At 37.2% G+C, this 23138-nt stretch overlaps 1 protein-coding gene across 1 annotated transcript; it reads right to left on the bottom strand.

The window, feature by feature from the left end:
* Window positions 1-7343: 7343 nt before the first annotated feature.
* On the bottom strand, window positions 7344-20008 carry LOC121423853. Its single transcript, XM_041619361.1, has 8 exons — window positions 19796-20008; window positions 19146-19222; window positions 13208-13316; window positions 12318-12532; window positions 11718-11822; window positions 10498-10680; window positions 9272-9380; window positions 7344-8412 (listed from the first exon to the last, which is right to left on the bottom strand). The coding sequence occupies exons 2-8, from the start codon at window positions 19207-19209 to the stop codon at window positions 7626-7628; spliced, it is 1572 nt and encodes a 523-aa protein (XP_041475295.1). The 5' UTR covers window positions 19210-19222; window positions 19796-20008; the 3' UTR covers window positions 7344-7625.
* Window positions 20009-23138: the final 3130 nt, after the last annotated feature.

Genomic DNA, 23138 nt, shown 5'->3' with positions numbered 1-23138 from the left:
TTGCCCAGAGAGTATCGGTCCTTGGCGTTAAAGTCATTACACGATGAGGTAGGACATTTAGGTGTAGAACGTACTATTGAACTTGTCCGAGGTAGGTTTTTCTGGCCATTCATGAATAGAGACGTTAAACATTATGTAAGTACATGTGGCAGATGTGTCAGAAGGAAGGGAGTGATGCATGCCACAAACACAGCACCACTTGTCAACATTAAGACTACTAGACCCCTTGAGCTTGTATGCATGGATTTCCTATCCCTGGAAGAGTCCAAAGGTGGATACAGTAACATCCTAGTTGTTACTGATCACTTCACTAGATATTCAATAGCTATCCCCACCAGAAACCAGACTGCCAATACCACAGCTAAGGCATTATTTGACCATTTCCTTGTGCATTATGGGTTCCCTGAACGTTTGCACTCTGATCAGGGGAGGAATTTTGAATCAGATGTTATCCAACAGTTATGCAAGCTAGTAGGCATTCAAAAATCTAGGACTACCCCATATCATCCCAAGGGAATGGAAGTTGTGAAAGGATGAATCGGACCCTCCTGGGTATGTTAGGTACATTGACAGATGACAAGAAATCAGACTGGAAATCTCATGTTGCCCCCCTAGTTCATGCATATAATTGCACCAAGCTTAGTGTAACTGGTTATTCCCCTTTCTATCTCATGTATGGCAGACACCCCCGTCTACCGATAGATATGTACTTAGGGCTTGATAGGACTGACAATGATGACACCTCGTCCAACCTACCCAACTATGTCACTGATCTTCGTGATAAGCTAGAATATGCATATAGGGTCACGTCTGAAAAGAATGATCGGGTAGACAATAAAAATAAAGGCATGTACGACAGAAAGCTGAAAGAAAACAAACTGCAGGTAGGAGATAGAGTCTTAATTAAGATCAAGGGTGTGAAAGGAAAGAATAAACTAGGCGACATATGGGGTGAGGAACCCCATGTAGTCATTGCACAGCCCAATGAGGACATACCTGTCTTCAAAGTAAGGCCTGAGAATACAAGGAGTAAGACCCGTACCCTTCATCGCAATCTGCTTTTGCCCTGTAATTTCTTACCCAAGCTTGAGTCACCCCAAAGGAGAGTAAAAGTGACCAAAAGTACACCTTCGTTAACCAACAACAATAATAAAACCCAAAACGTAGACGCAGGTACGATTGAGTCTGACGGAGAAGAAAGCGTCACGGCTTGGAAAACTCCTCAGAACCCGAGAAGCAAGATAATTATTTGTGTTTTGAATCCGATAAGGCAGAACTCCCCAGTTCAGGAGTTGATTTCTGTAGGCCAAATTCCCCAGAACAAATGAGTATTGGGTCTGAATCTAGAAGTGAAAGCCCAGTGAATAGTGATGTTGATGATGTAGATGGTGATGATGATAGCCTCCCTCGAGAGGATAACCCCTCCCCCTTGCCCTCTGGTGACGAACAAGAGACTGCCTCTGATAAAGAGGAAGATTGTCCCCCGAGACGATCACAAAGACGTCCTCGTCCACCAGACAGGCTAGCCTACTACCAAAGTCAGATTATCCAATCAGTTATTGAAAATAATTTTCATTGGATGATGTGGTATGTCTTAATGATTATGTTTTGTCTGAAGTTGGTATTTGTTCTGTTCTCCCCAGTTGAGATTATATTGAGTGTGATGATGATGTTAGTGATTCCGATATTGTCATATCTTTCCCCAAAAGGGAACATTTTTCCTCCATTCCCGGATTTGCGGAACGGGTTGCATAAATGACACAAGTAAATCAAAAGATACCCGGTTCATAGCAATGACGAAACTTTGCTGTGATGAACAATATTCCCCATTATCCTCTGCATAACAATATCTAGTGTCCGATTTGTACACATTAAGTACACTAAGTGTTTTGATTTATAGTCCACGAATTGGTGGATCAGTCGTTGTGTTCATACATATAATCCAAAGTGGTGGACCAGTCATTGTTTTTATATATATTCCACAATTAAGTGGGTCAATCACTGTTTTTATTTGTCTTTCACAATATATGTGGACTAGTCGTTAAATAATTATATACAGGTGTTAAATGTGGTGGGTAGCCACCAAGCTGTTTTTTTTTGTAATTTGTTTCACATGTGCAAATATAGCACAATATGTGATGTTTTCTGTATGATCTTTTTATTCATTATTTTCATATTGTGCCCTATTAATCATCTTGATTTTGACTCAGTTAATTACATTTAATTCACCTTATTGTTTGGTAACAGACGCACACACACACACACACAAAAAAAACATCTGAATTATAATCGATTGTAGAATATGATTTCATAAACAAAAACAAAATAAATAAAATAGCATTATAATTCTTCAGTATCTCTGTTTGAGAGCCCAGATAGTGTTGTAACATATTATTTACTTTAGAGAACTTAAACAAACAAACAACAAATAATAACTTTTTGACAAAGTGCCTTCAATATTTTTATACTGAATTGAATCATACAGTACAATGTGATTTGAGTGATATCTATTTTCTTTACTTCAGAGACATTGATGCTTATATTCTGTGCATAATCATGGAGTTAGCAGTTTTGTTTTTTTATTAGTATTTTAGGAATATCTGCTGTAAATATTAGGTACATGTAGTCTTGTTGAAAGGAATGATAATGATAATGTTCTGTATAGGGACGTCCTTAGGTATGTGCATAGTTTTCTGCCGTCCCAAAGGCGTTTTATTTGATTTGCTGGTATGTAGGTGTGAATTAGTAAGAGGTGTCATGTACATGATTTAAATTGTTGTTGTGACAATCAGTGTTAGCTTCTCTTTGTTTAAATTGAGATGCAAGTTCATTATTTTGTTTAGATTGTTTTGGGAATGGCGCGGACGCCATTCTTGTGGCAGGGGGGAAGGTGTAACATAGTGAAATCCTTCCAACCCACCTGCCTAGTGTATTGCTTCTGTGTTCTATCCTTTACTGCTTATCATCTCTCTATACTTCCTATTGTCTAGTCTCCACTCTATTTTCTTCATCTTCTCTTCCACTCTTCTCTCCTTGGTATTTCATCTTGGGTCTATAAATTATTCTTACTTCTGAGAATCTAGACAACAGGGTGGTTGTACCCCTCTAACCCATGTCCTTCATCATACTCCCCAGACCTAATAACATACCCCTACCCCATTCACATTAATGTCTAACCCAGTGACCGTTGTGGTCATTTTGTGTTGGAAGTATGGTCCCATTCATATTGAGAAGTAAAGACGATGACCCAGTGCTATCTGAAAGGGGGATGTGTCTGGAACTGTCTCCCACCATATCAACTGGACCCCATTCATCTGTCAAACCTCATTTACAAGCTAAGCGAGTGAAAAGGGGAAATAATAAGAAATAGAGATACCACAAGTGGTCGAGCGGTCATCAGTGCACCCATTACTTTAATGAACTGTCAGGTTCGAGACCCATAAATTTAACTAATTATCAGGTCCGAACTGTTGGAATAACATGAAAGTATTTCGTGGAATCAGCAGAATTCAGCTCTGGATGAAAAGTGGGCGGTTCGAGAAATGACCAATGAAAATATCTTTAATAAAATATCCTTGGACTCCCTTCCAATCGAAAGCAGCGATAGATGAACATTAATGTTCTGATTGGCCTTACATGTTAAGGCATGGCAGAATGGCGAACTGGAACTTAGAAAACCAGAGTGCAGTGGTTGGATCTTCAGTTGTCATCCCAGCAGCCACGATTAGAGCAACTCATCCCACTGCCCCTTCATCCCAGGCCCGGGCCTTCAAGTCTTCTTTAGTTTGAGAATCTTCAACTTCGACTTCGAGCAAGAAGGTACCTTCAACCTTCTTGTCTCTGTTCCTGTCTCTGTTCCTGCCTAAAGATACGAACTGTTCCTGAGCCCCAACGTTTAATCTCTACCCTAACCATTCTTCGTCCTCTGCATCTCCGCCTTCAATCTACCAACATTCCAACCCTTCAAGTTCTTCACTCTTCGCATCTCTTCGATTTCTCCAAACTTCTATCCGCCGTTTCATCTAAAGATTCAAGACCCCAGCATCAAGAACAAGAGAACACTTTGACCGACAACCGCGATTGCATGTAAGTGGCCACGAAAACTAACTTCCATTTCCCCACTAATCCCATCAAACCCTTTTCCCATTAAGAGTTAGGCTTTAAGTGTAATATATATATATTTTGATCTTGGTGATCGAGCTAGTGTTTGTAATTTTGGAAATGTGTTGTAATTAATGAGTAATAATGCAGTTCTAGAGTTTGATTAAAAAGTACATGACACCGTAACTTTTAGTGTGTCCGAGCGCTTGTATTTATTTCGTATTTAATATTATTCACGTGGTCTTATGACTAACCCCCCTTATCCGAGGTAGAACCTAAGCTGACAGACCATTAAACACTTGTTCATCCTCGGAACCCCCGAATCCACAGCCTCCGCCGTGGAAGACAGGGGAATAGGCGGGTTAGATATATATATATATATATATATATATATATATATATATATAATATATATATATATATATATATATATATATATATGTGTGTGTGTGTGTGTGTGTGTGTGTGTAAAGCTTTACATGTACAACAGCTTTTGGCAACTCTTTTTTATTTAAATATTGTAAAGAAATGGATGAAGAGAACAATGGTAGGCGTAGCTTAAATCAAGGTTCCCCAGAGCTATCTACCCTTTGGAAAAATTGGTGGTGCCGAAAAAATGTCTCTGCCGGGAATCGAACCCGGGCCCCCAGCTTTGAACGCCGGTGCCTTAACCACTAGACCACAGAGACGGGTTAATGGTTAGGGCGAGCCAGATCCGATTGACCGTCAGATAGACAGATTTTCGACATTATACCAATTATATTTTCCTTTGTCGGGTGAAGGTGAGTTTTGAACAATGACAAGCCGCCATGCCTCTGGGGAACCTTGATTTAAGCTGCGCCTACCATTGTTCTCTTCATCCATTTCTTTACAATATATATATATATATATATATCATACTCGAATTTTAGACCTGTATCAAATAATATTAAACGAATATAGTTCGTTCATTCCAATTTCTTTTTATTCATTTTTTCTTTTGAATGAATGTCGATACAATGAACACAAAAAGGATTTGCGTGTATGTTTTTATTGTTCAATTAGAGTAGAAACACTACCCGATCATCAATAGTCTATACATTTAAGACAAAATATAAAAACATCAGAGCATGTTCATTTGGACCTGCAGCTGATAATGTTGATCACACTGAAATTAATATGACACATGAAGAAATTATTCAGGCTATATCAAAATAAATCTTATCAACCAGACATAACGTTGTTTTAAATTTAATGGGAATGTGCACATCGGCGAAAGTTTGAAAAGCTATACAGGCGGTCAAATATTTTGAACTCATTTATATACGAAACCTAATTTTGTGGTAGATTTTGACCGTACTTTTTAAGAAAATGACAAATCATATTTGACCTTTTTCCTTTTCCATTCCCACCCCCCTTGTTTCCATGGGCAATGGCCCATTTTAAGTCGCTCCTCCTCTCCTTACATCAATGTAGCGAATGGAAGCGGCGATAATATTACTGTCTATTATCTTCCTTTCAAAATTTCAAATAATGTATTATTATCAAATAAATTACAATCTGAAATCGGCACTATTAGAACTATGTGGTGTTTTTAGTCAACAAAGAGAGCTTCTTATCAATTACATTTTCGATTTCTTTTCATTGATACAAAATAAATGGTAAATCACTAAAAGTATGGTGACATCAGCTTTCTAATTTGCATAATAATAATAATCACACTTTGAATAACCGTTTCGTGAAACTAAGAAACACTAAGACGTCATATTTTTACGAGGTTACAAATGATTTTCATCTTAATTATTATGCTGGCAAAATGTGTTTGGTTTTATCTATTCATATTGATTTGATAACAAGAGCCCCTGTGGCCCCGGTGGAATCCGTGCCAGAAATATCAACACTCTTATTTATAAACCAATATCATTTTATTTCATCTTGTATACTTTTTCGGTGTTCACGAAGAGAAAGATAGAGAATGGTTAATCTTTCACAGCAACGTCACTAATTGTAACCATAGGCGGCGGAAGCGGGGAGACGGGAGGGGGGGGACGACCCCCCCCCTAAATTTTTGTGTCGGGTAACCTTTTTTTTGCTTGCTTGTCAATGTTTTTTTCCTGCGCCCCCTATAATTTGTGGTTGATAACTTTTTTTGCTAGTCAAAAAAATTGTGTGGTGCCCCCCTAGAATTTGAGGCTCCCGCCGCCAATGACTGTAACCCTTACCCCCACCCCTACTACTCAAAGAAGGGGTCACGACATTCTTTAGAGGTGGGTTTCAGGATGCGTATGTATATTATTTTGTGTGTGCATAATTACAATGTATCATCAAAATATACAATAAAAGTTTGATTTAACCCTAAAAGGACTGGGCTATTTGAGTTTTGTATTGAGGACTGGAGGGGGGATGACCCCCCTTCTAATGTCGGCCGCCGTTCGCGCGATTGCCTCGAAATTTGGCACGCACATTCTCTACCACATAAACTACAAGCCAATATTTATTATGAATAAAATATGCTAATTTATTTGTGAAAAACATTATTCGCATATTCAACACCCAATTTCATTTCAAATTTTCACATTTTCCCCATTTGTCAGCATTGTAATCTTATTTGAAAGGTTTCCACAAAGAAAAATTGTGAAATACAAATTTCCTTGTATTTCTGTGTATTTCAAATTTCTTATGTATTTGTTGTTTTTCATTGTTTTTTCAATGGAAATTATTTCAGACCATTTAATAACTAAATCAAATCCTAAGTTTATTAAGCACACCAATTAGAATGAAAAAATAATCACCTTTTTATGAATGTCATCTCCCATAGAATTTGTACACAAAGTATAAAAATGGGCCATTTTCGGCATGACATTGTCTCATAAAAAGTCACGTGGCGTCGCGATACTTATACCCTTACGTCACGAATCTGGGTTCCGTTTCATAAATACAATTTCTATAACACAATTTAATCAACCAATCAGATTGAAGGATTTCATTAGAACCGTTATTACAAAATTGTTATTATATCAAGTTTTATCAAACGGGCAGCAGGGGCCCGTTGCAGAAAGAGTTGCAATCAAACGCAACTCTAAAAATCATGCGCAACTTGATTTTCAACCAATCAACATCGCGCATTAGGGACTTGCGATTAATTTCTTGGCTTGCGTTTTTAAACGCAAGCCAAGAAATTAATCGCAAGTCCCTAATGCGCGCTGTTGATTGGTCGAAAATCAAGTTGCGCATGATTTTTAGAGTTGCAATCGATTGCAACTCTTTCTGCAACGGCCCCCTGGTCTCATAAGTTGCGCGGGACTTGAAAGAACAAAGTCATAAAATTTTGCGGCTCTATTTTTTTTTGCGTGTCCGAAATATCGCACGAAGTGTGGGGGGCATAATGCCCCCAGTCCTTTTAGGGTTAAGAGGGCCACAACACTTTTTTTTCAATGACAATCATGTATACAAATAGGGCGATATAATAAAATCACATGTTCAGATATATACAATTTTTATAACTAACATTAAGCTAATAATTTCTAGACTGCTGTTTTGAGGCGCTACATATTCGAGTATGGAGACTTTACAGGCTTGTTTAAATCGTCTTTCATGTTGTTTACTTTGCCAAGTTCATGTGACTTCACAGCCCTCACATTCTTGCGACCATCAGATGCACCACCGACAAGCGAAGTACCTTCATCCTCGAGACTCCTTTGCTTGGACATGTTGGACAAAAGTTTGCTTTTATCGTGCACCACGCCGCCATTTGCAGACGACGCTGTCCCATCTGCGCGCGAAGTTTTACTCGGTGCAGGTGTTGTCGGTATCGGTGGTGGCGGGAACTTGAAAAGTGGCTTGCTGCGTTGCTCGTTGTTCTGCTTCTTAGGTCGGGCGGGGGCCACAGGTTGCTTCGTCGCGGAAGAGTTGGAGGACGATCTCGTCACTGTCTGTTTCGTTACCGGCTTATTACACGTTCCCGTGCTAGGCTTTTCATTTGCGTTGACAGTCTGCTTCTCGCTCTGCTTCGCGGCCTGGTTGTCGACCTCCTTGTCGGTTTGTCTTTCAATCCTAGGCTCTGGTTCTTGGTTTCCATTGGTCGTTGGAAACGGAAGTGACGTCGTGATGGACAAAGGAGACCGTACGTTCTCTGTTGGGGTCGGTGGAAGCGCCATGTTGGCTCTGGAGGCTTTGATGAGGGGATCCGTGCTGAGGACAGAACTGGACCGTCGTGGTGATGGCATGGGAGAAGGGCCACCGGTCATTGTAAGGTATGCTGACGGAACTGACTCCAAGCGAGATAAGTTTGAGATTTCGTAGAGACTCTCAACCCGATGCTGTCTCTTGTGCCTATTCCATATCAAGAAGAGAGAGAGAGAGATAAAAAAATTAAGATTATTCAACCCCCTTTCAGAACTTTGGAATTGATGATGTCATTTCTGCAATGTCAAAGAATGATCACTTATTTTTAGGTCTAATTAGGGCTTGATTTTGAAGTAATCATTCTTAATGCAAAATAATCTTGACATTTCTGTGCTATCGTTGATTTGAGAAATTAAATAAACCCAACATTTTTGATAGCACTATTCAAATGTTCAAGTTGCGTTTAAGAATTGTCTTACTGTATGTAAAAGCAATGTTAATTATTATGACTTTTTCATTAATCAATAATCGCCCAGATTATCAGTTTGATCGTTTTGCATCAACTGTATATTTTAGAGTGTTTATCATAATAAGTTCTATTTGTGCACGGTTACATACTATTAGGTTCTTTATGCTTATATATGTACAACTTTATGACATGAATATTCTTTCCCTTCGAAATGTACCAACAGTCATTAGATTTCAAAATATTCGTCACTTTATGGACATCAGGTATGCTTTCTAATATACGTTAGCGTATTATAATAGTAATATTCAGTTCTTTTATAGCGCATAACACATAGCAACGCATGTTCCTATGCAGTTGGATGAAACTAAGGAAAGAAATTAGAAAGTAAGTAAAGGGTGTTGGGCACTGAATTCATTACAAGTTAAACATATACTTTTTAGGGAAGTCTTAAGCTTATCTAAATCATGAATATTTTTCATATAATTGGGAAGTGCATTCCATAAGACGGTAGAGGCATGCGCAAATGAGCGCTCACGATATGTTTTTGGTATAGGGAGGAATAGCATTTAATGTATGCAGCATTTAACGTATACTTACCGTATCAATATGTATATTGCAAAGATGAAGACAGCTACTCCAATAACGACAAGAGCAGACCCGATGCCGATGACGGTGTAGGAATGTGTATTAGCCGAGCGATAGGCACCTTCAATCAAAGGGGTGAAAATAAATCGTATGTGCATGACGATGTAGCAATAAAGAATGACTATTAATGATCTACATTAGATGTAGAAGGGTTGGTTAGGCCCGGGGAGCGTTTCGTGAAATGACTTGTCGGACGTATTATCCGACAGTTACCATAGCAACTGAGCGTCTCAGCCAATCAAAATGAGGGAAAGTTGTCAGATCACATGACTCGTCAGATGAAAATAATTATTGATGAAACGCTCCCTGGGGAGGGTTCCATGAAAGGACTTGTCGGACGTTTTATCCGACAAGTCTTGTTTTATCTGCCAGTTACCATAGTAACAGCGCTTCTAAACCAATCAAATTCAAGGATAGTTGTCAGACCTGACACCTTGTCGGATGGAAATGTTGATGAAAGACTCCCCTGATCTCCAGACGGAAAAGACACATCAATTTTGAAATAGGATTTGAAGTTATAGAATATTTCACCTTAAAACAATAAGGAGTAAATTCAGCACTTGTATGGGAGCTCGTATAATAATAATGATAATAATAATAATAATAGGTATTTATATAGCGCCATCTATCCAGAAATATTCTATTACGAGGCGCGTTGTTATTATTATTATTACCCCGGCTTTAGCTCGAGCTGCCTTTTAGCGCTCATGCATTCAAGGAATTAATCCTGCCGGGTACCCATTCACCTCACCTGGGTCGAGCGCAGCACAATGTGGATGAATTTCTTGCTGAAGGAAATTACGCCATGGCTGGGATTCGAACCAACGACCCTCTGTTTCATAGTCAGAAGACTTATCCACTGGGCCACAACGCTCCAGCTTTTCGGTGCTGAAACAGCATGTGACGTGCTACATGTCGTGCTGACAATCAGCACCCGGAACTGCGGTTACTATGGCGGGGGGGGGGGGGGATGAGGTCGTATAGTAAAATGTTAACAATAATGTTCGTTCAATGAATTTTAAATTGACCCTAAACTATAGCAGTTTCCAGCATCCTTTGATCTCAGTGAATTCCTAGTCATCTTTCGCCCAAATTTTCTCGCACACTTAAACTGTCTCATCAGAAGACCTGTAGCCGCCCCTACGAAATCTACCTAACAAAACGAGGATGTTTCCCACCTGTAAGCGAAGCACACGGTATATAATGAGAGTCCCATTGGCCATACTGGTTGCAAGTCCATGAAGTCGACCCTGGCCCGTCCGTACAGGAAACGACCACCACCTCGTTATACGAGTAAGAAGAATGTGGGGAGACGAAATGGGCTCCTGGAGGCAGTTTGTCTGGTAGTGTGCAGTTCACCTCTTCAAACAGAAAAAATGGCAGATAAAAAAAATTGACACCAGCAACTGTTTTCTAATAATCACAATAAAATCAAATAGAAGCCCTGCTTTGATACTGATACAAAACTAAAACATTAATTATGATGAAGGCATTAATATAATACAGTGATAGAACAGATTGTATACCGGTTATGATAATCACAATCGAAATTCATCAGAGGCGGAACCAAGATTTCAAAGAAGAGGGACAACCATGGTAACAGGAATATCTGAAAATTATTGTTTAGGTAGGCCGATTCCTTTTATTTAAACTCCAACGAACTTCGTCTCTAAGAAAGTTTCGTTGCTTTTTTCAGAAATTTTAAAGAGCAAAAAAAAGGACTTGATTACTCTGACCCTAATTTGGGGCTTAAGAGGTGTAGCTGTGTGCCCCTCTCCCAAGCAACGTGTGTCTAACTTTATATTATGTCCTCTTAAAACTCCATCAATAATTTTATTGTCTATGCTAATATGCTTTTTTTAACCACTATAATAGACCATTTTCATAATGAACTATTCAATTAATGATTATTTTTTTCATTTTTGTTAAAAGGGATGCTCCGTGCTGAAAGTAATATGATATAAATAGATAAAGAAAAATCAGACAAAACATTCAACATTTGATCAAAATCAGACAAGGAATAACAAGAGTTATAGCATTTTAAAGATTTGCATGATTTCAGTGAAACAGTTCTACCGGGAGTTCTATGCATATCTTCATGAATATTCGATGAGCAAATTGATGATGCCAGATTCCCGGCCCTTGTCCTTTTATATTTTACTAAATGAAATTAGGTTATTACTTTTTTTTACCAAGAACTGAACAAATTGGAATGACAAATGTCTTAATGCATTGGATATTCATTGTTGCAACTTATTTCGTCATAAAGGAGACACGTTTGTTATCCGATTTTGATGAAGTTTTCAGCATTTTGCTGTGTGAATTTTCCTTTTTTTAAACATAAATAATTTCAGACCGGAGCATCCCTTTAAATTTAGAGTTGATCTCGATGGTATACCTTGGTCGCAGAGCTTGCCCATAAAACCTGGTGTGCATATGCAGTGGAAGGACTCTCCTGAATCGACGCAGGTTCCTTTATAGCACGGATCAGTCAAACAAAGTACTGAGGAAAAAGATGAAAATAGCCAGGAAGAAAAAGGCTTCAGTATCCTATTTCGATCAATTTATAATCATTACCATAACAGCCAAAAATTGAAATGTTGATAAATGACCTAAAATATAGCAAGGAACGAGACCCCTGGATACGTTCTCTTAACATTGTTACTGAATTCTATTCTCACATGTTGTGTCCAAAAGGAGGTTTCTTAAGACCATGGAGGGTTTAGGAAAATTCATTAACCCCACCTTTTTGGATCTGCACCAGCAGAATAATATTCTTAAGTATAATCTTGGTTCTGACCCGCAACTGATTGATCGGGCGTATGGAAAAAATATAAATCCAAATAAAAAATTCCTGTTTGATTTGACAAAGCAGACAAAATGAAGCTATCAATATTTGAATTATTACTATACAGAGAAGAATGAAAGCATGCAGGTATCGTCGTCAGTATATACCAACTCTATAGTTGCCGAAGAACTTCGAGGGCGCAAGAGTTACCTGGAGGTGAACAGGCCACACCGGCATCCTCAAAATGCGAGCAATCATGAACGCCAATCCCAGAATGTGAGCAGTTCAGAATGTTAGACTCGGTTCCCTTACAGTCCAGATTATCAAGCAGGATGGGTCCTGGTCCAGATCCGAAGTGGGCCGTGCTGGCGATCTGGAGAGGACTACCGAACCCCAACTCCTTGCAGATCACCCAGGCATCTCGTCTAGTACGAAGAGACAATCCCGGGAGACAATAGTTTATTTTCACTTTACCTACAGTGGGTCTATTTTACAGGGAATCTAATACCACCTAGGCTAAACCCATTTGATCCTCTTTAAATTTGGTATAATTCCCGTTTGGTCTACATAACAATTGGTCCTATTTGCACTATAGTCTTATCCTCATTTACTCCAATGTCCAGTTGATCTGATTTCCATCCTGTCTACTTATGCTGTATTCATGCATTTTACTTTGCCCAATGAAAATTTGGTTCATATTTATAACGATGTAGACTAAGGGGGTGTTGCAAGAAAATATTTGCGATCAATTGCAAATATTCTGTTGCAATTTTACAACTGATAGATCAACGTTAGCTGTAGCAAAACGGATTAAATTTCTTGTTTTAAGGAGCAGATTAGCAATCAATCACTAATTAACTGCAAGACATATGATGGATTTAGGGATCAAAAATAGACTTGCGATTGGTCGCAAGTTCCTTGCAACACCCCATGAGTGATGTATATAAAGATATTATATAAACATGTAGACAAGCGGATGCAATCTAACTAAATGAGAGGTAAGAACCTTCAAAATATTATATGAAATAGATAATGAAAGGGGGATGTCGGATTGGGAAGATAATGAGGGAGGGGGTATGCGTAGTTGTTTGAATGCCCACCTGTCCCACTGATCATCACATATTGTACCCCATGTGTTATTCCAGAAGACTTCTACCCTCCCTTCGTATTTGTTGAATCCTCCAACAAGTCGAACGTTTCGATGTGGTTCTGTTGAAAAAAAACAAATAGAAATAACGTCGTATGAAAATGAAACATAACGTTTTAAGATCCTTTAGTTATCAGTCCTACATATTGGCCCGAATTCACAAAGGTGGACTAAAGTTATACCGGGGTTAACTTTAGCCATGGGTTAAAATGACGTCAAATGACGCGTTTTATACCCCGGGTATAACTTTAGTCCACCTTTGTGAATTCGGGCCCATAGTATTAACGTCCTTAAAATTATAATTCCAAGCTGCTAGTGGCCTATCATCAGTACAGATTACTTGAGGGGAATGTTGGGAGTTTATTTCTCAGGGCTTTAATTCTTTGTTGTTTATTTGTATATCAAAATGTAAGGAAGCAATATTATAACGTTGGTAATGGAAATAAATGAAATGAAATTTAAATGAAATATTAATTATTTTCTTTTGTGTAAATTGGAAAGTTTCTTGTTCATGTTTCTGTTTTGAAAATACTCGAAAAACGATATGAATATGCATGGAATTGTCCAAGGGCGCCGGAAGCGGGGGGGGGGGGGGGGGGGCAGGGGGACACTTGCCCCCCCCCCCCCAAAGAAAATTTTTGGGGGGCAAAACGAGATCTTGCCCCCCAATTTGTCCCCTAAAAGTAGAAAAATTATATTATTTAAGGAAAAAAAGTAAACGATGAAGGCACTTTTCTGCCTAAGAATTGTCATTTCCATTGTCAAAAATAAAAAAAATTCGCCCCTGAAGGGGCAATTACACATCATAGTAAGCCTTGCGTCTTTTGACGAATATGTCCCGCTGAAAGATACCTTTGATAAGCCACTTTTCCATCTTATTACAGTGTGATACGTTTAACCTTTTAATGAATACATTTCAGACTAAAACCGAATGGCAATTGAAAGTGGTTCACCAATGCTGTGTCGGCTAACGAACGCGCGGTCGCCCAGAAACGCTCAGACCGGGTGGTGTTTCATCAATATTTTCGTCCGACAAGTTGTCAGATCTGACAACCTTCCTGTATTCATATTGGTTGAAAAGCATTGTTACCATAGCAACTGTCGGATAAAACAGGACTTGGCAGATAAAACGTCCAACAAGTCCTTTCATGAAATGCTCCCCGGACCCGATATCACCAACGCGCGTGAACGCTAGTTACTCGAGCAACATATGGAATCTGAAAATAGCTGTAAAACCCGAAAAGTATAAAGAGTTATATAGAGGCTTGAGTAGTTGCTTATTGGATAAATGAGAAGATGCTAGCTTGAGTCGGCGAATGGAGTGCAGAGCAGGAGTACTCATCTATCAACTAATCAAGCCTCTTCAAGTCTTCAACCTTTTCTGGTTTACTGTCTTTATCAGGACTATGCTCATTTGAACAAAAAAATTACTCGACTATCAACTGCCCACTTCCTCCTATCAATTTCACTTCTTCCTCTATCCACTTTTTCGAAAAAGAACCACATCCGCTGTTGGAATGTAATTGTTTTCTTCTAAATAATGTTACATAATGTACATTATGAACTGCCGTAGTTTGTTAATTCATGATTATTTACAAATGAATATTTCCTGGAATTTGATATTCATCATTTCCTAGTTATGGTCACATTTTCCCCAGAAAATATGTAAAGAAAAAAGAAGATTTTGAAGGGGTCATCCAAATGTGCTTCCCAGCCATACAAAACATGGCAAAGGAACACATAAATCGAGTAATGTTTTAAATTTTCAGAAAAGTTTTAAATTGTTAGACAATAATTAAGCAGGTCATGTTTCTTTTTCCTCCAGTTACAAAATATGAATCGTTTTGCCAATGCATGTAATAATCATGGAATAACTATCTCCAATGCTGAGGTCAGAAATGATTTGCATAAAATGGGGATTTAAGTGCTTATCGACGTCTGCCACGTCAGAACAGTATTTGAAAAGACATTCATTAGAATGTAGGTTGTTTCTGTTGTTACGCTTCTTCTGCATGCTTAATACACTCCTTGAAAAGTTTGATAATTGTGCTCTCTCGCGTCGTCCGTGTATGTAAATGTACATAAATAAATATTTCTGAAAGGATAATGCATGAAAAATGTAATTTCTGGTATTTTGAGTCAATAAGCGTAATACGTAATTTAATTGATCAGACACACACAAAAAAAAACACATTTCCGCGTAGATTTTATAGCTTCTCATAAACTCTGAGTTTAGTCTTTCGTAGTGAATTCTATGTTTAATTCTTAAAAAAATTATTATTGAATTCTCTTAGAAACGCAACTTTTATACTCCATTTTTACACAAAGTCCTTACGGGGGTCCAACCCCTCTCCCGCTCGATCGCTTCGGTATCTCACGCTGTGTAATATATTGTGCCCCCTTCGGGATTTTGCCCCCTAAAACTGTAAGTGTTCCGGCGCGCTTAGAATTGTCAATATCTTGGGATTACAATAATAGCTTATATTCATTAATGTTAGGTAATATGTGAAATGGAATTCAACTTAATAATATGAGAAGTATAAAGAGATGATGCTGAATTGATATAGCGAAAAAGGTAAAAAGATGGTAGAAACCATGATTATTAGCACTTCAAAAAGTACAATTAATCTTTAAAATGTTTACAAAACATATTTTTACATAGTTGCCAATGTGTCTGCACCACGCAGAGATAACATTGATGTTGCTATGCGTATTTCATTTTGTTGAGGCATAATTATGTCTAAAAAATGAAATTTCTGGGAAATATTAACCGCTGAATACAAAAGCATAAAAAGGAATCACGTCATTGTCATGTTTATTAGTTGACCTCAGAAAACCACGTAACTGACAGAACGGATGGCAGATAAACATCAAATCATATTCGGAAGTATTTTTTTAGAACATACATAATGTTCTTCTCATTCTCCCTGTTGACCGACCACTATCAACTATAGTTGATATTTAACTAGCTTAAAATTGCCGAAACTTAAATTATTTTAAACAGCGCATTCTAAAGTTTATCAGATCAATTCGTATTTTAATCACTTTTAACCAATCAAAGGAACGCGTCTTTGGACCAATCTTCACTTGTATCTGGAATTTTTTTAAAACCAAAATGTCTTAGAAGATGATTTTTATCAAATCGAAGGGCACCAAAAATTATTGATCCTTCATTGGAATTTGATCTTTTTTTTTCTTTAAATCATGATATCATAATAACATAATCAGTCTGATTCATTTCAATCCATTTCTACTTAAAAAAAAAAGATTAACAACAGACAATATACATGCACAGATCAATAATAATATCGGGATCATAAGAAGCACAAAAATTACATGTTTAAAATGACCCCTGGCAGGAAAAACGCATGCATGTATAATGTACATACAGTAAATAATTTAAGCAAAAAGAAAAACATTAAAAACAATAGAAAATTAAAGAAAGAAAGAAAGAAAGAAGGAAAGAAAGAAAAACATATAGACCAACTTGAATTAAATCAGCATTAACGTGTTGATTGTACGATTGTTAAAATATTTTTACTGTCTCACCATTTCTTAATTTAAGTGAGAGGGTGTCCAAACATTAAATGGCCTCGTTAAAAGAATTTTTATATTAATGTGCGAATCGGAGGTGGGTGAATATCTCGAGCAATATTAATTAGAAAGTTTTCACGCTAAACTGCTTAATTCATAAGCATAATATGTTAAACAAATTTTTGGAAGAGATTATTAGAGTAAATTCAAAAATTGCTCTTTCTGGAGATATTAATTCATTTGAAGGTAGTCATTAAAAAAATGATGTGCAATTTGCAAATCATTTTTTTTTTCAAAACATGTCTATGTAAAAAGGATTAGATTTGATTGGTGTATTGCTCTCATTTAACACGCATGCACACGTTGAAATCAAGCTCACTGTGATCGGCAAGCAATGACGTAGTATAGTGATGTTAAAGCGGAGGAATTGTGTAATTCCAAGGTTGAAAATTTTAATTATATGTTCTGTTTTTGTCTCACCTGCGAAAAATTGCATTCACATTTATATGGGGGGGGGGGTATATAACCGGATATGCTCCTGACAGGATTGTAATGACCACCCCCCTTATTTTTGGTTGCCAGAAACTTGTCGCCCCTATTGCGCACCCACAAGTACTTCAACTGCTCCGTTACCATTATAGTTACTAAGAAACAAATTCGTATGTTCTCTTCATATAAATAATAAGATTTATATTGCGTCTTTTCCAATTTGATTAAAGGGGAAGTTCACCCTGACAAAAAGTTTATTGTAAAAATAGCAGAAAAAATAATGAAAAATATTGTCGAAGGTTTGAGAAAAATTCATCAAATAATTAAAAAGTTATTAGAATTTCAATTATTTGATTTGTGACGTCATATGCGAGCAGCATTCCTAAATAGCGAATGGTAAAAAATCAATGAAATGTCATTTTCTCAGAAAATTGAAAATGGTTTTTACTGTACCTTTTGTATATCAATAGACAAATCATTTCACATCCGATCATGAATAGAAAACAAAATCAAGTCATCACGAACCATATAAAATTTGAAATTCATGCGTTTTATATTACATAACACATGGGGCAGCTGCTCGTTTATGACGTCACAAATCCAAAACTTTGAACTCTAATAACTTTCTTAATCTTTAACGGATTTTCCTCAAACCTTCACCAATATTTTTTATTATTTTTTCTGCTATTTTTACAACAAAGTCTTCTTCAGGGTGAACTTCCCCTTTAAATGCTATATCCAATATACAATAAATAAATAGGATATAGAATTTCAATGTAAAATGTGTTAGGTATAGGCCTGAAATCTTCAATATAGCTTTCACATACTCTCTGTTGAATGGATTAAATGAAACAGGTCAACGGTCATATATATACCCGCTGGTTTCACTTCCATTACTAAATATTTTTGGTGCCTGCGAGGATCTTTTTTGATGATGAGTCATCACTTAGTTTAGATTTCCGGTAACCAGAGGTGGTTGCCTAACGGTGTCCCCAACACTCTTTTTAGTGATAAAAATTAGGCCTATATACAGTGTGGGTACGATTTATATTACATATATCATTTTCTATACACTCTAAAAACAGTTTATAAATATTGGGTAAAATGGAAACAAGTATATGCTTACTGGGTAAAATGATACCTAATACTTTGTGTGAATTGGACACAATGTTGCGTTGAAATTTACCCTATAAACTTGTATTTTACTCAATATGAGGGGGGGGGGGGATTACGCAGCAAACGTGCTTGTTCCCTTTCTTCCCAATATTGGGTAAATTTTTACTCAATCATTTTAGAGTGTATTAACGTAGCTTTTAACCATGAATTTACTTTTTACATTATCATTAGCTATAGTTTTCTTCGCTCACTCACAATATTCCCCAATTAGTGAGTGGCCCCATTGCCACGGGAAGCAGGGGTGCTTTTGCTTTTTTTTTCAAAATCAGCACCCCCTTTTCACAAATCGTTCCCAGGCCCCTGCACAAATTTGTCAGCCCCTCAAAGATTTTGCCTCATTACGTAGATCAGAGGGCAAATCTACCATATAGCTCAGATTCTACATTATTGTATAATACTCAACCATAAAGTCTACTGCGCTTGATACTTGGTATCATAATTATTACCCCGGCTGTAGCTGAGCCGCCATGTAGGCGTTAAAGCGTTCAAGGAATGAATCCTACTATGTACCCATTCACCTCACCTGTGTCGAGGGTGGGTAAATTTCTTGCTGAAGGAAGCACGCCATGGCTGGGCTTCGAATCCACGTCCCTCTGATTAAAAGACGTGATTCTTAACCCCTAGACCACGATGCCCCCACGAACATGATGAAAGAGAAATGAAATTTCAAAGTGACAAGAAAAAATACATACCAGAACAAATAATAGGCTGTATGTTTGCGATCAGCAAATACACTGAAATAATCCACGGCGTCATGGCTGGTATATTTCTATTTGAAAAAAAAAAATGTATTTCAAAATATCGATGACCATAAAATTTGCTCATCAAAGAAAATCATTCAACAACATTAAAGTTACGAAGGTAGGCATTCGTGTAGGCCAATAATCCAATTTGGATATGGAAACCTATATCTCTACATAACAAAGTGAAGTCACACACAGACGGGGTCAGGCAAATAAAAAAAAAAGCTCCGTTGGTTTATTGAAAAAAGAAAGAAGAAACATTGGGTTGAGATATTTCCAGTATTCGAGTATAGGCCTAAACATAGTGATCAATTCCAATCAGTGATGATGTTTTGACGTATTATAGGCAGTGCCATATTTTGTTAGATGAGTAACATAGTAAAACAAGATATGTTAAAAAGTGAAAAATGAACTGACATCATTTTATATGACGAATCATGTAAATATATATATTTAATGATTGCAGATATTTCCCTTGCTAGAAAAACATCGAATAATTAGTTTGAGCTCTTAAAGACAGTGTCATCTTCGGCCTATATGTAACTCAACATCATGGGTAACATAGTAGAGTAAAAACTATTGAAGATTGGTGTACTTACCAAATTATATATATATATCCTCAAAGCTTGCTGATAAAATGATTCAAGCATACATTGGATATAACAAAAAGGTGACTTATAACTTCAACCGCTGGGTATAAAAATATCAGATTCCATTCTTTTATACCCAAAACATTTTCCCACCAGTGTACACGTTCAATTTGGATGATGTTATGACATGTATCAACTGTAGGATGTTTGAGAGCTATAACCTTCGTGCGCACTAAAAACATAACATTTAACGCATGATGTTCGGGTGGTGGTTGACAGAGCAAAACAGAATGACAATGTTTGTCATTTATTCTTTCACTTGTTTATTATTCTTTCTAAAAAGTATTTGTTTTGTTTATTTATTTATTCATTATGTCATTTATTCATCTGGTTACTTGGTTATTTATTCATATTGTCTTTTTACTCACTTATTGATCTTTTATATATATTTATTTATTTATTGTCATTTATTTACCTAGTAAAAAATTTATCATATATTTATTTATTAATTTATCCAAGAATTCATTCATGCCGGGCGTGTTGTCTCAGTGGTATGGGACCCGCCTCGTGAACGGAAGGTCGTGGGTTCAATCCACGGCCGAATCAAACCACTTAAAAACTTGGACCTTCTTTCTGCCTTCTTGTCAGGCGCTCGACTTTTGAGAATGGAAAAGGGTAATAATAACATACTTTATTGTGCAGGGCCCGCTTGAAAATCAGCTAATAGTTATGGCAAAACTTAATTTAAGTAAAATTTATTCTTGTTATCTATCAGTTTTAGTTATTGATAAATTTATCTATATCTATTCATCTATATTTTTTTATTCATTTATTTGGGACAGCCCCAAACAAAGTTTTAATGGATAGATAGATTTGTACTTATCTTTCTCTCAGGATATAACAGTTGTAAATTAAGCCAGAGGTGTTTTGAAATGACCATAATCTCGTCTCTACCAGGATTGCATTTCCGCTCCGAGTTCCGTCTAAAGTTAAGGACAATGAGAGACTATTTACCTCAACATGATTATAGATAACATGTCTTCATATCTAAATATATTACTGCGAGTTACATGGCCGCGCAAAATGAGCAGCGTCGGAAGGAGCGTTAAGATGTTTTTCTCCATGTATTCCAGTTGCTCCATCCGTTTCCCCCTCTTGAAATATATTATATTTCAAGAATGGGGGGGATGGGGAGGTAAGGGCGGTCGTCCCTGCACCCCGAGCTGCATTGTGATACTGTTTTACTTTTCAGTCATACTTCATATATTCAGACCTTATAGATAGATAAATAGATTGGTAGGTGGGTCGATAAATAGATGGATGGATAAATATAAATCTAGATGAATTCATATATTGATAGCCGGATATATTTTTAGGAATATAGATTTTGACTAGGATAATTAAGCGAAAAAACCCCAACTTCAGTAATACACCATAGTCACTGTACACGGGTCAAATGAACGGCCCCAAGTCCTCTATATACCTATCACCCCCCCCCCCGATCACCCCTATTTTTTCTCTCATTCCCTCCCTTTTCAAAACATCCTTTTGTCTTTGCTATCCTATCTCTCCAAACAACATCTCTCATTTGTTTGCAGACTTCACTTCCAAAAAATATTTCCACCCAGGGGCGGTGCTACGTATACCAGGGGACAGGGGCGGCAAGACCTTTGATTTTTCAAATAGTGAAGGAAAAATTTGAAGAATAAACAAGAAAGGGGCACGGATCATAGGGAAGAAGAAGAATGAAGAGAAAATAGAAGAGAAAGGAGAGAGGTACTCGAACTGAGAGAAAAAAATAGGTCGTCTTGGTCTTCGCCCCAGCCCATCAAAATGCCCTGACGCCAACCCTGTTTCTAGTCATAAAAAGCAACATGATTCTGCATCTGTTCGCTTCCATCTTAATGGAATAAAAATTAGCACAAGTAGGCGATTCTGGACTGTGGTGTCTTTCTCTTTCTTTAAATAATGACCCGGAATATCATTGGAAACAGACTACTTTATATTTGAATCATATGTCGATTCGAGGTATGTTTACCAATTGTACATTTGGCTTTTTTGAAGGATCACAGTTGTTTAGATAAATGCGGAAATGAGTAAGATAAAAGCTAGACCTTGAAGGGATATGTGAAGCTTAGACGGGTTTACAATGATATGTGTTGGTTTATGATAGTCAGTTTCCCAGTGGAGGTATTGATATTCATTGTGTGAATTTTTGTTCACAATGAAGATTTCAACACTTTAGAGTGACTTCCTACGAGATCGCACAATGCTGAACAAATTCCTGTGAAATTTGTATTAGAAAGTTGAATTGAATTGAATTTATTACCAAATATTACTGTCAGGTACAATTACAAGGAATAGTACATCACATATAAACAAAACATTTGGTAATTGGAGCTAACACAATAGCAAGATGCTAATCGAGGTTAGCCCCAAATAATGTCATTATCATAGTTTAAACAATAAATTTAACTAAATCTCAATATTGTACAACAAATTCAATACTAATTCTACTTATTGCAGAAAGTTTTGATTATTTTCAGTGAACATATTTACACTATTTACAAGAAAAAATCTTAATTATTCACAAAATCTTTACATAGAATTATTTGTTTTCAGGCAGTATTTTACCATATCAAATTAATTATAATCTTCCAGTAGCATTAATTTTAATGATTTGCTAAATGTCTTACGACTGGGGGTGTTTCTAATATTACATGTACATGTAAAAGTACATGTATTTTTTTACTCCGAGGTATATAGATCTTTGCTCTCATTTACCTCTCTACTAAGAATTACTACCCACCATCCTCCTCATCACCATCATCAAAGTCATCACATTCACATACTCCATCAACATCAACATAATCACCATCATCATCACCATCATCACCAGTACCACTAACATCATCATCACCATCATCACCAGTACCACTAACATCATCATCACCAGTATCGTCATCATCATCATCACCACCACCATCACCATCATCATCATCACCATCACCACCACCATCATCATCATCACCATCACCATCACCTCCACCATCATCATCGTCGTCGTCTTCATCATCATCATCTTCAACGTTGTTGTCATCACCATCATCTTCAACATCATCATCATCTTCTTCTCTCCACCACTGTGACCTATTTCACTCATCCCCACTCATCATTCTCTTTCTGCCCTCACCCCCATGCCTCTCTTTGCAGTTTTCCTCACCTTTTTATCTTCCCATTTTCATCCTCTTCAGTTGACCTCCAAAGGACTGTGGAACATATAATAGGTGAAACAGAAGACTCAAGACTGCAAAATCTCCCAATATTCCCACTCACAAATATCTCATTTTCG

Source organism: Lytechinus variegatus, chromosome 11 (genome assembly GCF_018143015.1).
Source record: "Lytechinus variegatus isolate NC3 chromosome 11, Lvar_3.0, whole genome shotgun sequence".
NCBI classification, from domain to species: Eukaryota; Metazoa; Echinodermata; class Echinoidea; order Temnopleuroida; family Toxopneustidae; genus Lytechinus; species Lytechinus variegatus.
This window is presented reverse-complemented; position numbering and strand designations above follow the sequence as displayed.

Excerpts from the sequence above, each read along its gene's own strand:
- LOC121423853 (XM_041619361.1), bottom strand. The coding sequence starts at position 19,209 with ATGACGCCGTGGATTATTTCAGTGTATTTGCTGATCGCAAACATACAG. Across the intron at positions 12,533-13,207 it reads TGTGATGATCAGTGGGACAG|ACGAGATGCCTGGGTGATCT; the intron begins GTGGGCATTCAA and ends TCTTCGTACTAG. Across the intron at positions 8,413-9,271 it reads GCAATATACATATTGATACG|GCACAAGAGACAGCATCGGG; the intron begins GTAAGTATACGT and ends GATATGGAATAG.